General features: G+C 33.4%; 1 protein-coding gene across 1 annotated transcript; it reads right to left on the reverse strand.

Moving 5' to 3' along the window:
- Positions 1-2384: 2384 nt before the first annotated feature.
- Positions 2385-13377, reverse strand: TMEM244 (transmembrane protein 244). Its single transcript, XM_090280830.1, has 5 exons — positions 13244-13377; positions 11632-11705; positions 7993-8118; positions 6455-6499; positions 2385-2479 (listed from the first exon to the last, which is right to left on the reverse strand). The coding sequence occupies exons 1-5, from the start codon at positions 13375-13377 to the stop codon at positions 2385-2387; spliced, it is 474 nt and encodes a 157-aa protein (XP_090136956.1).
- Positions 13378-13766: the final 389 nt, after the last annotated feature.

The raw sequence follows: 13766 nt of genomic DNA on the forward strand, positions 1-13766 counted from the left end.
CACACTATTTTAAGCTAAATATGCAACCTAATTGTATTTTTAATTTTTGTCAAGTGGTGTTATCAAATAGATAATAATAATCATTTTAATGAGTAAAAGAAGAAGACCACAGATTATTTTTTTGATAAGGATAAAAAAATAAAAGAAGGATTAACAATAGTAATTACCTGAGCAGATGGATTCCTAATCCTAGAAATAAACATGCTAATTAAGCTACCTACAATATGACAAGACATTAAGGTCTTCTGAGTCTAGAGAGATTGTTATTCTGATTTACTAGTGTAACTTAATTCTCATTATATTAAAAAGTACTTAATCAACCAAATCTTTTTTTAATTATCAAATTCATTTAAGCAGTTTTAGTGTTTCTGTGAATTTCTTCCATGTGTGAGTTTCTATAGGGATAGACTTTGTCATCAGTGTATTCATGATTTGTTCAAAATTTACATTTTTCTTATAGCAGAATTGAGTTTTGTTGTATCTCTATAAGACACTTTTCTGGGTGTTATCAATGTGTATTAATTGGGGAATGAAAGATCATAATGTTGACCCTTTCAGAGCTACCCTATATTGCCTTCTTTTAAAGATGAAAATATTCTTTATTGGTAATTGGAATTTACCAACCTTGGACTGATTTAGATGAGTTATATATTTTGATACATCTATGATTGAACATTTTGGAGAAATTTCACAGGAATAATGAGAATAATGGAGAGAAGACAGAAGTTTGTGTGAATGAGTATATGTGAGAAAGAAGCAAGGGAGACAGTATCTTTATTTTCATGCTTACACATCCATGAGAAGCTTAAATGACCTCATCAGTAACTGATCAACACAAAGTAGTTTTGGAATGTCACCTGGAATTCCTACGATTAACATGACATCGCAGTGGTTAAATGCATATGCATATCTTTATGGGAAAAAAATAGATTTTAGGGTAAAAAGAGTCATCTAGGGAAAAAATTCTAGAGATAGTTTTTGTTTAGTTTCTCATTGTTTCCCAGAATGTTTATGTGTGGGAGCATAGGAGTGAGCCTGTGTGTGTGTGTGTGTGTGTTATGTGTGTTTCTGGGGTGGGGGGTGTGGGGGGTTGGGGAAAGTATGTTACTTTCTTGTTCTTTTTCCTATGATTATATTTTAGTTGTAACCATGGTAAGCACTCCTTTTGTATCAGGAGATATTTAAATTATATTAAAAAGTGGTAAATAGGGCCCTGGCTTCTGTGACTCAGTGGGTTGAGTGCCGGCCTGCAAGCCAAGTGTCGCTGGTTCGATTCCCAGTCAGGGCACGTGACTAGGTTGCACGTCAGGTCCTCAGTTAGGGGCGCGAGTGAGAGGCAATCACACAGTGATGTTTCTCTCCCTCTCTTTCTTCTTTCCCCTCTCTCTAAAAATTAAGTAAACATACAAAAATAAATTATTAAATAAAAAAATTTAAAAAGTGGTACATATTGAAGACACATACAAATTTAACTCTCCTCAGTTGCAATTCAATATAACAAGCATTTATTGAAAACAATAATATAAAAAACATTGGATTGGCAGTACAGAGTTATATACAACCTGAAAACATATATAGTCCCAAGCACTTAGACCTTGCTACTAAAAGTAACAACATGGGCCAGTCACGCAGACATTTCCCAGGAATTGCTAGAAACACAGACTTTCAGTCTCCACCCAGCCCTTCTAAATCAAAATCAGCATTGTAACAAGGCCCTCTGGTGATTCAAATGTACATAAATTTTGAAAAGCATTATGTCAAAAGATCATAATCTAAGAAAAGAAATAGATACTGTTTAAAAAAAGCAATAATTTCATAAGAAATGCTCTAACATGGAAATATACTATGAGACAATAACAGAATCTAATTCTGGTTACAGGGATTTGCTGTAGTTTGAATCTGCTTTCTTCCATGTTATACTTTCCACACAATACATTAGCATTATCTAAAGTATGTTCCTGGTCAAATATGTTTGAGAAACCATGCATAAAGTATACTACCACTTTGCTTACAATAGTATGTTTAAGATTTTAAGAAGTCCTGAAATAAATAAGTCTGTTTTACTTAAACCTAGGATTCCACATATATACTTAAAAAAAAAACTCTTATTTTCCTTACATGGCACTATTAACATCCTTCAGAACTAATGCTCTATGGAACACACTTTGAAGAACATTGCATTTATGAGTTTGCAACATTTTGCTGATGAATTCTTTACTAGGAGTCTTCTGTTCTCCATTAATGTCTCTTTTTTCTTTTCATAGTTATAAAGTATCCTGAATAGCTTCAACCTAGAATATAGGTATGGACAAAAAATACAATAACTCTGACACAATATGTATTATAATATAGAAAGTTGGGAGCAAATTAATTCAGCTGTTCTGTTAAAAATCATTCAGCTCTGGATAGATAAAGTTGTCTTTGAACAAACAGTATGCTAAAGTCTGGCCTCCACATATCATTGAAATTAAGCCGGATCTTGCAAATAATGAAAGGAAAATTTTGGTTAACTACTGGTAATGAATAATTCATGGTGAGATTATGAATAAGAACAATTGTCATGACTAAGGTAATGTTCCTGAAACTGACATAGCATTTGAAATAGAGTAGTTTATAGATTGAGCTAAAAGAGAGTAGGTATATGTTCTGTGCTGGTAAACTGTTGAAATTCAATACTTCCTTCAGAGAATAATAGGTACATGGTTCTGTCAAATTAATAGTAAGGAGCTTTTAAAACTCAGAAATTCAAAGGTAATCAAGTCAAAGCACATGCCAAGAAATTCAAAATCTTTAATTCTTCTTTTAGATTTTCAGACCTGCCTTTCATTTGTGCTGTTGATATTTAAAATATTTTGTAAGTTATTTTCTAATTATAAATGGAAAACATGCCACGGATTCAGAAATATTTTAAGTGTAGTTTTCATTGAAGCTACAGGCTCTGTAGCTTCAGCGTCATCACAAGATGTCGATTCAACACGGGAGGAGACAGATACCATGTCACTCCCGAGTCGGACTGCACAGCCATTCTCGGCGGTGCAGATAGACTCTTAAGAAGCTACACCATCGTCTCTCGAGACGGACGGCTGCCGACGACGATGACGACGACGAGTTTTCATTGAATAAATTTATTAAAGTAATTTAACTCCAAATACAACTGGTGAATTTGCATTAAGTTATAAATACAATCATATTTTAATTGAAATGTCAAGGTTTAACAACTGACATTGTTACAAAACAATGAACTGTTCTTCAATTTTAAATTGTCAGTTACAATAGAGCTCAACACTTAAATGTGAACTATATTTATCTCTGGGAAACGCCAAATCAATAATGATAAGTCTGTTTTTAAAGCCCACTGTAGTCATTCTTGAAACACTGATCAAGATTTAATAGATGAACAATGACTCGTTAATTAAAAAAAGGAAAGACCCCCATAATCTTTAGCGTTTGATTGGCTAAGGAGACAAAGGAAACAAAGGTCGCCCAGTTGTAACACAAGACTACTGAGAAGAACAAAAAACTAAAAAACAAAACAAACAAAAAACCAAAAGGAGCAAACAAAATAAGCACTTTCATATTCACACATAAACAGACAACAATCTCACTGGACAGCTCTTGAAAATGGATAGCATACATCCTTAGGCAACATTTTTTATATAGAAAAGCAAAAATCAGTAGTAGTTTTACCATAGAAAAGTAATGACAACTGTAGTGATTAGAGTGAAGTTCAGTCCTAATTCTATAGATTGAAGGAGTAAACCATCAAAGCACCTTTCATTTGTTTAAGAAAGATTTTATGTAATACTTTTGATTAGATGCTGGCTTCTTTTGTTCTGTTGAACAAAATGAAAAGCATCGGTTACCATTGCTATCACAGCTTAAAAGAATCAAAAGAAGTTACCACATAAAAGAAATAAAAATTTGAACAGAAGCCGCCTTTGTAGAAAAGTAAAACAAGACAAAACAAAAACAACTTATCATACTAGCTAAAAAAATGTGGGTCTTTGAATCAAACTATAATATTTTTAAGGCATGTTAGAAAAACTCCCACTTATCTAGTTGGTAGTCTGATCAGGGCATGAAACACATAGCAACACAAGGTCACCAGCTTTTCTCTGTAGTCATATTATTTCATGTGCCAACAAATTCAGTCTTCCTGTTCTTAAGCTTTTTATTAACATCTCGACAAACACGTTCATTCTAGCTGAGTTATATTGATACCAGATAAAACAACAACAGTAAGAACACACAAGGGTTTCCTGTTTCTGGATATTTTTGATGCTTTGTCACTAAATATGTAGGAAACGCTGCGATCAGGCAGCCAACTCGGTTATTATTAACATCTTTACAGTAAATGCCCACCTTATTGTCCAATACAAACACTTCTAACTAAAATCTGAATTTTTAGGTAATATTTCCACTTTATATTTTGCCATACCTTTCATATCATTCAACTTACTTTTCTTGTCTGCCTAGCAAGCCGTTATGGAAAACTATAGAATCTTTATAGATGTTTCTAATTTGAAATCTTAGTTGTCATAAATTGCTATTAAGTATGGAATTCTAAAAAAACAAAATCATTCTGAGAAGTTAGTCTCCAAAACTCAACCAGTTCACTAACAAATATTTCTATTTCAGTAGCTAAATCATACTTCTTGAACATTTGATTTCTATACATGTTGAGTCAAATAAACTTCTACACAATGAAGTTTGTTTCAATAAAATTGGTTAGAACTTTTTGTCCTATAACCAAGGTGCTTCATAATTGGGATTTATAAAAAAATCTGTACTGAAGAATGCAAATATTCATAATTCAAATACTTTTGACAACCATGGCCTGGTTTTACCCACTGAATATATTTTCCCATCTATGAGAAGTTACCATCTATATTTTTTCCATTCTTTAAGCTCAGTGCCAGTAAAGTAACAGTTGGGGGTTTACCAATGATTTCAATGATGTATAACAACCACTTAATTTAAAAGAAAAAGATGCTTTTGATAAACTATATTCTCCAGCACAGATTCTCAATATAGGCAGTTAACTCTGACTTGCGCCGAAGTTTTAGGAACAACAAACACCCAGAATTCTACTTACCTGAGCTATTTACTTATATGAAAATTCCTTTGGTTCTGATTTCATTGGCCCAATAATACCAATTTGTTTTAAAATATTAATCCAGCCTTACAGGGCTTTCATATACCCGTTGTTCCCTAAATTGCAGTAAGAGTATGACTTCAAAGAAAGACAAAGGTCCCTGAGGGAAGAGCCCTTAGTGAATCACAGGCCTAACAGGACCACACAGCTTCCTCACACATGGACATGCATCTGATGTGAGACCACTTAAAGAACTTTCAAGATGTTTAATCACTATTTTCTTATATCTATATGTTTAACTCAAGGAAAAACAAAAAATTGTTACCTCAGACATCATTTGACAACTGTCCTCTGAGTAATCCAACCCTGGTTATTGAAACTAAACTAGTCACCAAACTATTTTAACATATTCTATTGGCCATTCATTACGCTACAGTTGACTCTCCTTGACATGAAAGTGACATTTGTTATGTGCCTTAGCTAGCTACGGCTCAGTAAATTTTGTGGTATTGTCAGTAAAATCCAGAAATGTTCTTGTATTTCATAGAGAAAAGATAATTTCCACTTACACTTATAGCACGTCTTTCAGTATCTTTTTTTCCAATTTATTAAAAATTTACATCTTGGAAGATTTATGAAAAATAAAATATCAGTACTTTCTACATATGTTTTCTTCATAAGCTAAACAATATTGAAGAAAAGCGTACATCTAAGACTTAAGGACATGCAAGGTAAGTGGAGAACTGAACTCTAGTGAAGAGATTAGTAGGCAATATAAGTATTGATAATACCAGTACTATCAATAGACATTCAACTTTAGGGAGAAGAATGTGGCAAAGTGCTGCATTTCCCTTTTTCATCACTAAGAAGGGCACTAATTAGATAAAAATATCACAGAATTTACTGAGAAGAGAAAATCTAAAAATATTTTGTGGTCAATATCTGACTTAACATAAAGAAAAAACTTTAGAAAAATCCACTTTCACTTAGTTAATGTATTTACTAGGTATATGATTGATGAATTCAGCTGTTTAATTTGTGGGCAGAGAAAAATATGAAAGTTTCTTCTTGTACTACTAAAAAGACAGTAATTTCATTCATTTGGAAAAAGAACCAAAAGATTATGTCACAATAATATATCCAATGTTTTATTCCCTGTAATTTTAGAATGATAAAGCCCACGATCAGTCTTCTGATCCATCTAAAAAAATTTTTATACACCAATTTATATATAAATATATATTTATATTACACAAATATTACATATACACATATATAAAACCTATACGGGTATCATATATATATTTATATATATTTATATATATATATTTATGTATATATATTTATATATATAAATACCTAGAGCAGCCCACCAATGTGATGTCAAAGGAAATTCCAACATACCTGCAATAGAAAAAAATAGGTGTTCATTTTCAAAACATATATTATTTTGTTATTCATAAAGAAATACTTCCGTCTGTGCAAATCATATCCTTATAAAATAGAGAAATTTTATTTCCATTCATGAAATTAGGTTCCCCCGAATTTGTACTTAAGTCATAGTCTAAAAAGGTAATTCATCAAGTCAGATATTTGAAAATTCTGTCCTAGAAATGATGTTATAAATGATCACATCACACGGCAGCTCAAAAACTTGATTTGAAGTGATATACATCAAAGACGGCCCTAAGACCATCCTATGTCCTTAGTGTCTGGCTCTCTGAAGTTCTGAGCCACTTCACTCTGAACCCAATTCTGTTGAGAGATATTTGTGAAGCATTTTCAATGTGCCACGTATTAGACAGTTAGCTTGTAACTTTTTTGGATCCAGGACCAACTGCTCATCTCAACCTTGAAGACTAAACCTCCTTATGCCCCAAGCCATTTTGTGAATATGCTGTGGCTATCTTCCAGAAAATATTAAGCCCCAAAGTAAATTAGAGACCTAAGATGGTGGAATTTCAATGGTCCTCCGAGTTACTGCAAGATTCATATCTCAGGAAATTGATGCTAGGGTATTGAGATTCTGGCCTTTTCTAATAGCAGTGATGCTAGAATGAAGCAATCCACTTGAGAATTGGGTATTCTTAAATTGAAGGCTGATTAAACCATGAATAGTCCAGGGCACTGAAAATATGAGTGATTTAAGTTGTTAATAATAATAACTTAGAATTACAACTTGTGGTTGATTACCACCCATACTTTGACTAATATGCTTTTTCAAAAAAAAATAATGGTAGACAAGGGAGAAAAAGTTATAACGGAAGTGAAAATTTTGAAGAAATGAATAAAACTACCATTTACTTAGAAATTATTATATGCTAGACACTGTGTCAGACAATTTATCATTCTTGCCAAAACTTCACTAATCATCCCCCACTTACTAGAGGAGGCAAATAATAATATAAGTGATACTGTAATTTGTGTAAGAATAAACTCCTGGTTAAAAAAAAAAAAAAAAGTAGCACTAGAATTTGAATCCATTTTCTTCTGACTCCAAAGATCACAGGTAGAAATAAAAACCCTTTAGTCTAAGAACCCAGTAATCCTTCTAAAATAACTAACTGGTGTTGAGAAGTTTGCAAGCCTTTCGAGTACAGGTCTCTTGGGTTCCAGTTCCCAGATTTTGTATGAGAGTATTCTTAACAGAGGCAAACCCTCTACAAGTTCATGACAAGTTGAATGTGAAAATAGAATAGGAAGCACCTACATTTCAGTACAGTTTTTGAATTGGCAGATCTACATATTTCTTGCTGAAGAAGTGATAGAAGGACTTGGTGGGGAGGATGAGTAAGGAGAGGGGGATGAAGATCTTTCTTCGTCAGATTTTTTACTTAGCCATCAGAGTGCAATATGCATACAACAAGGTTTTGTTTACTTTATTTTGTTTTGCTTACCCATTGAAGTGATGGCAACATGAAGAATAGTTACTGAAACAGCACAATCCCACACCCACTCTTCCACAACAAGAACGAAAAGCAATCCACAGATGAAGCAGGTGACCTCTGTTGAAACTAAAAGAACTACAAATAAAAAGAAGAATATAATTATTTTGGGATTCGAGTAAGTAATAATTCTGAATTACAATTAGTAACAGGACCATTAGAAGTTTTTCAGCAAAACAATTTTTGTGGGAATTTTCTTAATGTTCCTTCCCTTAACAATCCTCAAATTCGGAAAACAACTTTTTCCATCTCTTAATAATCATTAGACTTATAGAAAAATAACACTATATCATTTCTGTATCACATTCTTTATGCTTAATCATTTTAGAAGGTAGAATGCAATAAAGAAAAGTTACAATGGACCAATGCATGCTGATCTGTAATTAGATTGTTAGTCTCATTTTAAAGATGTATTAAAAACTAATGAAAACTTCAATTCTGAGTTTTCAGAAATAAAAAAAACAAATGTAAAAATTTAGTGAACTATAACTTTTTTTGGTACCAATTATTACCTAACTTGGAAATAAGTTCTCTTGTGTCTTTTAATAAAGTGGTACATTCAGATAGTCACCTGGGAAACATAACCAATAACCATGGATGAAAGAAAGGCTCATAAATGGTTCATGTGGATGGAGGCACTTTTCTAAATCCACCAGTTGTCTCAGACTGGTTTTCCTGAACATGTACAAAGAGCCAGAACCGCATACAGGTCAGGATCACAAATCTCTAAGAGCCATGAACATGTGAAGGGTCAAACTTTGCCTTTGTCTTTGATATGGAACTTTAAGACTATAGTGGTTTCAAAGAAGAGATCCATCAAACTTTGAAATGACAAATAGGTGTAATACAAGGTCCCTCTGTAATACTGTCACTTTCCATAAATATTACCTCTCTTTTCTCTTAAAACACAGAAAATGACGGTATCATATAATCCTGGAATTGATAAATTCAGGTGGGCAAACTCCATATTCTTTAAAAACAAAAAAATAACCACATTATGTCCTATTATACAGAAGTAACTTATTAACCCACAAGCCAGTGATTGTCTATTGGATGAGCAAGACACCACGAAAGCAAGTCCCAGATGCCATTTTTAAAGGCCACATATGCCTCTTCAATTCTATTTAACTTAACTGAGCAGGTTTCAAAAGTTGAATGGACAGCTCACACTAGCTGCTTCTTTTCCATCATATGAGAATCCAGTTCATTTCAGCATGCCCTGCCCCCTAAAATCAAGCCTGTGGAAGCAAGTGTACTCACTGACACCATCTCTTCCAATCCGCCAGTGTCTCATAAAGCTTTCAAACTATTATAGAGAAATAAGAGACATTTTTTATCAGCATTACAGATTTTATAGGTTAACTTGAAACTGGCCAGAGATAGTGATTTTAGTCTTGAAGAAGCTGCATTTGCATATGTTGACAGAGAAGTCTGATGCTTTGTTTATGATGTGAGAAAAAACATGATTTAAAGACAATAGTGCAAATTTTGAAGTCAAGATACTGGTGTTCCAGTCTTGCATTATAGCTTAATAGTTATAAATATTACCTTGAGCAGGATTTTAACCTCTGGGTCAGTCTGTTTCTTTTTCTCTAAACTGGAAAACGAAGTACTATTTTATCTACCTCAAAAAATTCTTGGGGAGATTTTAATTTAAAATGAAAGCAATTTGCAATCTATTATCTGAAATACACAGAAAGACCCACAGTTTTCATGTCCTTCCTAAACATGATCTCCTGGGAGACAAAATTATTTAGACAAGAAACCTGACCCCAAATACATGCCCAAGGCTGTGAGGTTACTCTTACATTTTACCTACAAAATTAAACAAGTCTAGAGTCTCAAAGTAACAACTTCGAAGAGTTATGGCACTTATATCCCCTAGCCCAAAATTAAAGATCTAATAGACTGAGGGTGTATTGTTATTTTTGTACAAATGTTAGAGTTTTGTGAGAGGAAAGGACTCTGTAAATTGTGCTAGGCATCCTGGGGGTCTTCACTAATCTCTGCTGTGTGAAAACACAACTTTGTTCAATAAACCCGTGTCATTGTTCTATCATTCACCGGTTGACCAAAAGGCAATCTCTCCCACTACTCAAGACACATGCACAGCCCATACTTAAATCTTTATTGTGACTACTTCCCTACCATTTGTAGATAGTTTTGGTAGAAAATACGGTATCATCTTCAGTAGGGAAGTGCATGAAGAGAAAGTTAAGATACCATGTTATGACTCTAGTATCTTATTAGAATGGAAGTCTCTTGTCCTAATATATTCTTTATCTATCCAAAAATGGAATCAATAATGGCACAACACAAGGTTACTTATTCGAGGGGGTTGTTTTAAAACTTTTTGTTGGAATTCAGTAGTTCCAGCAGACCAGGTTTCCTATTCAAGTCACATTTGAGATCTGATATTTTTGGTTTCAGGCCATTTTTGTATTTTTTGCATATATGTTCAAAAAAAAGATGTCCAGTGGTTTTCTTAAAAATATATAATGTTTAAAGTATCCACAGTTTATTTTTTTTAAGTAGAAAGAAATTTAACAGAATGTTAAAAGTAATGATATTTAGGAAGTAAATTTGGAATTGATTTTCTTCCTTTTCTCTTTAATTGTATGTTTTATTTACTTTTCCAGTCATTTTTGCCTTTTTGTGCATATTTTTATTAACTTTATTGGGGTGACATTGGTTAATAAGATTATAAAGGTTTCAAGTGTACATTTCTATGATATATGATCTGTATATTGCAGTGTCAAATCGTCTTCTGAAATTGTATGTTTTTTATAAGCTTTCATTAATTTACATGCACTATTTTATAATGGAAAATAACATTAAAATCTTATTTTTCTAAAGGTGGAGCAAACTCACCATGAATGCCCCCAAGACAAGTATGTGTGACATAGATTCAATACAAGTAGGTGTTATTAAGATGCCTAAGGTTTATGAACATAGTAGCTATTAATAAGTATTTCTTTAAAAAATAACCTTAAAAAAGAATTTTTGTTTCTTAGTATATTTTTTCTTATCATTTTTCCTTTGCAACAAGTTTTATACTACTTGGGGGAGAATAATCAAACTTAGCAGAAATGTGTGAAGCAGAAAATGAAAGACCTCTGTCATCCCAGCTGGAAAATAACAGTTTTTTGCATAATTTCTTAGTACTGACACCATGTATTTTACTCTATTCTACAAAAATGAATAACTATACTATACAAGCTCTTTTGTAATCTTCATTTTCCATTTTATACCTCACAATCATTTTTCTATATCAGCACATCAAATTATTCTTCCTCTTTTTTTGGAAAAAACTTAATGCACACAATTTTACCCATAATATCACAAAATAAAAGTTCAAATTATAATACTACCCACTTATTCCATTTATTCCATTCCATTCTATTTTTTAGGAATAACCAGTTTAAATTTTTTATAGTACTCTTCCACATTAATATTTGAAACCCAGTATAAGATAACGTGGCTGACAGAAACGTCTTATTTTTAAAACATTTTATAAAACAAAAAGCTATTTTGATTTTTGGCGGCATTTAGTTCTCTAATTGATGAAGAGTGAAAATTAAAACTGATTACCTTTATAATTTGTGTTGATCCATGAGGGATTTGTTTTGAAGTCAAATGGTGCCAGGACATCAAATTCATACACCCTGAAGATGTTACAGATGAAAATAGTTTACTCTGGAGGAGGAAGCTCATAACTTTGCACGTCAAGGTTGTTTTGCACATTGCTCTTCACATGCAACAATGTCATTAGCTTTACCCTCTTTGTGGCACATTTAATAACTGGTTGACTTGGGTGGCAGCCAAATAAACCTCTTCATCTACATTGCCTTCTTTGTCCAATTAAGCCCACATTTTCCACCAAGTTTATTTCATTGTACTTGAGGTCTCAGCTGTAATCTTGGAAGTCCCTTCCATCAAATGTGGGAGGAGAACCCATTACTGTGGCGAGCACATAGGGCATAGAAACAATAACCCGGCTCTAATCCTGATGGAGTTATTAACTGTGAACATGGGCAAGTCACTGAGCCCTGTGGGCTTAGTTTCTTATCTGTAAACTGAAACGATTAATCTCTGAGATCCCTTCTTGTTCTAAAAATCTGAGTCTATTAAGTATACATCTTCTGCTATACCTAAGTTTGTAGTTGTACACAGCTGATCAATTAGCTGCCTTTTGTAGCTTTTACTTCAAATCCCTGACCTTTGACTCACATTAATTACAAACCCTTGAAACCCCATGTTCAGAGCCCTGAAGATTCTCAGCCCTTCCCTGCTCCAGGCACAGCCTCACCATCTCCAGTCCCAGGCAACAGCTAAGACTGCGGTGTCAGCTTCAGAAGCTTCCTCAGTGGGTCTGCCTGCAAGTATGCTTCATAACATTCTTTCTATTGCAAAAGATGGTGTAATTATTTCGGGCACTAATTTGCATATTGAAATTGTAAGGCCTAACTCCTTGCTTACACAATAAAATTAAATTATATAAACAATCTATTTCTAGGAAACTATTAGTAAATATACATAATATATTTCAAGGAAATCAATGTATTGGCAACCTAAATTTGTAAAGATAAAATTCAACCATAGCAAGACAATGAAATTTCCTGGGGAAAATACTGCCACACATTTAAATAAAAAGTTATTAAAATTACATATACGTATTACTTGTCTTCATGCTAACTTCCTTTTGGATTATGGCCTTCATTAGACAAATGAAGACAATTGAAATAAGAGAAGCTCTATGGCTTGGTCAAGATGATCCAGGAAGATTTTAAGAACCTGGGCCAGAATACAAATCTCCTGACTCATAGTCCAAAGCTATTTCCAGTATATATCAGAAAATATTTAATTTGGATGTATATTATCTCTAAATTCCCTTCTAGTTCAAATATCTTCTGATTTAACACAGGCTGAGGGAGTGATAGCTTCACTTTTTTTCCATGACGATTCTCCAGGGGTAAAAAGATGAGTCCTGCCTGGTAGTATCCACTTCATTTCATGACGGTTACTCCTGTCATTTTCAAAGCTGCTACATTTGCTCATTCTTTACTATTAAAAAATAAGAAAAATATACATCTTTTTAAAGTCTGCATCCTCTATTTCATAAAGACCTAGCAGGTATTAAATAGAAATTCCTTTCATAGTCAATCTTAGCTTTTCAATTGTTTGAAGGCAGAGTGCTTCTTACCCAAGCATCATGCAGCCCATGCTCAGAACCACATAGTACACAGTGTAGAAGAGGATGACACATATAAGAAGGTTCTGCAACACCACCTGCAGAGAAGACAGGCATGAGATTCGAGAGCCTGAGCTTCTTCCCATGGTTGTTGGTAATGAGTCTGACAAACAAGAGACGATGAATGACTACTTGATAGTATTGGCTAGCCTCGCTATGCTTGCAGCCCCATGGGGTGGCGTGGACCACCCTGAAAGTGTTGCTGACTGGAAAGGCTGGCATATTACACATTTGCACCAACGATTAACATCATAAATAAATCCAGAAGACTTACCCTCAGTCTACCACAACAAACTTCCTAAACACCAATATTTATAACTTGATAAAAATGATTCTAAATCTCAGTTGTCACAATAGCAAAATATGATGAATTTTGAAAAGTATGAACCAAAAAATACATAATAACATAACAATAATTAAAGCTGCGTGTAAGAATTCACAGAGCAATTGGCTAAAACACAACAGATGATCCTGA

The sequence above is a fragment of the Furipterus horrens genome, unplaced genomic scaffold (assembly GCF_987537825.1).
Source record: "Furipterus horrens unplaced genomic scaffold, mFurHor1.1.pri manual_scaffold_6, whole genome shotgun sequence".
In the NCBI taxonomy this organism is placed as follows: Eukaryota; Metazoa; Chordata; class Mammalia; order Chiroptera; family Furipteridae; genus Furipterus; species Furipterus horrens.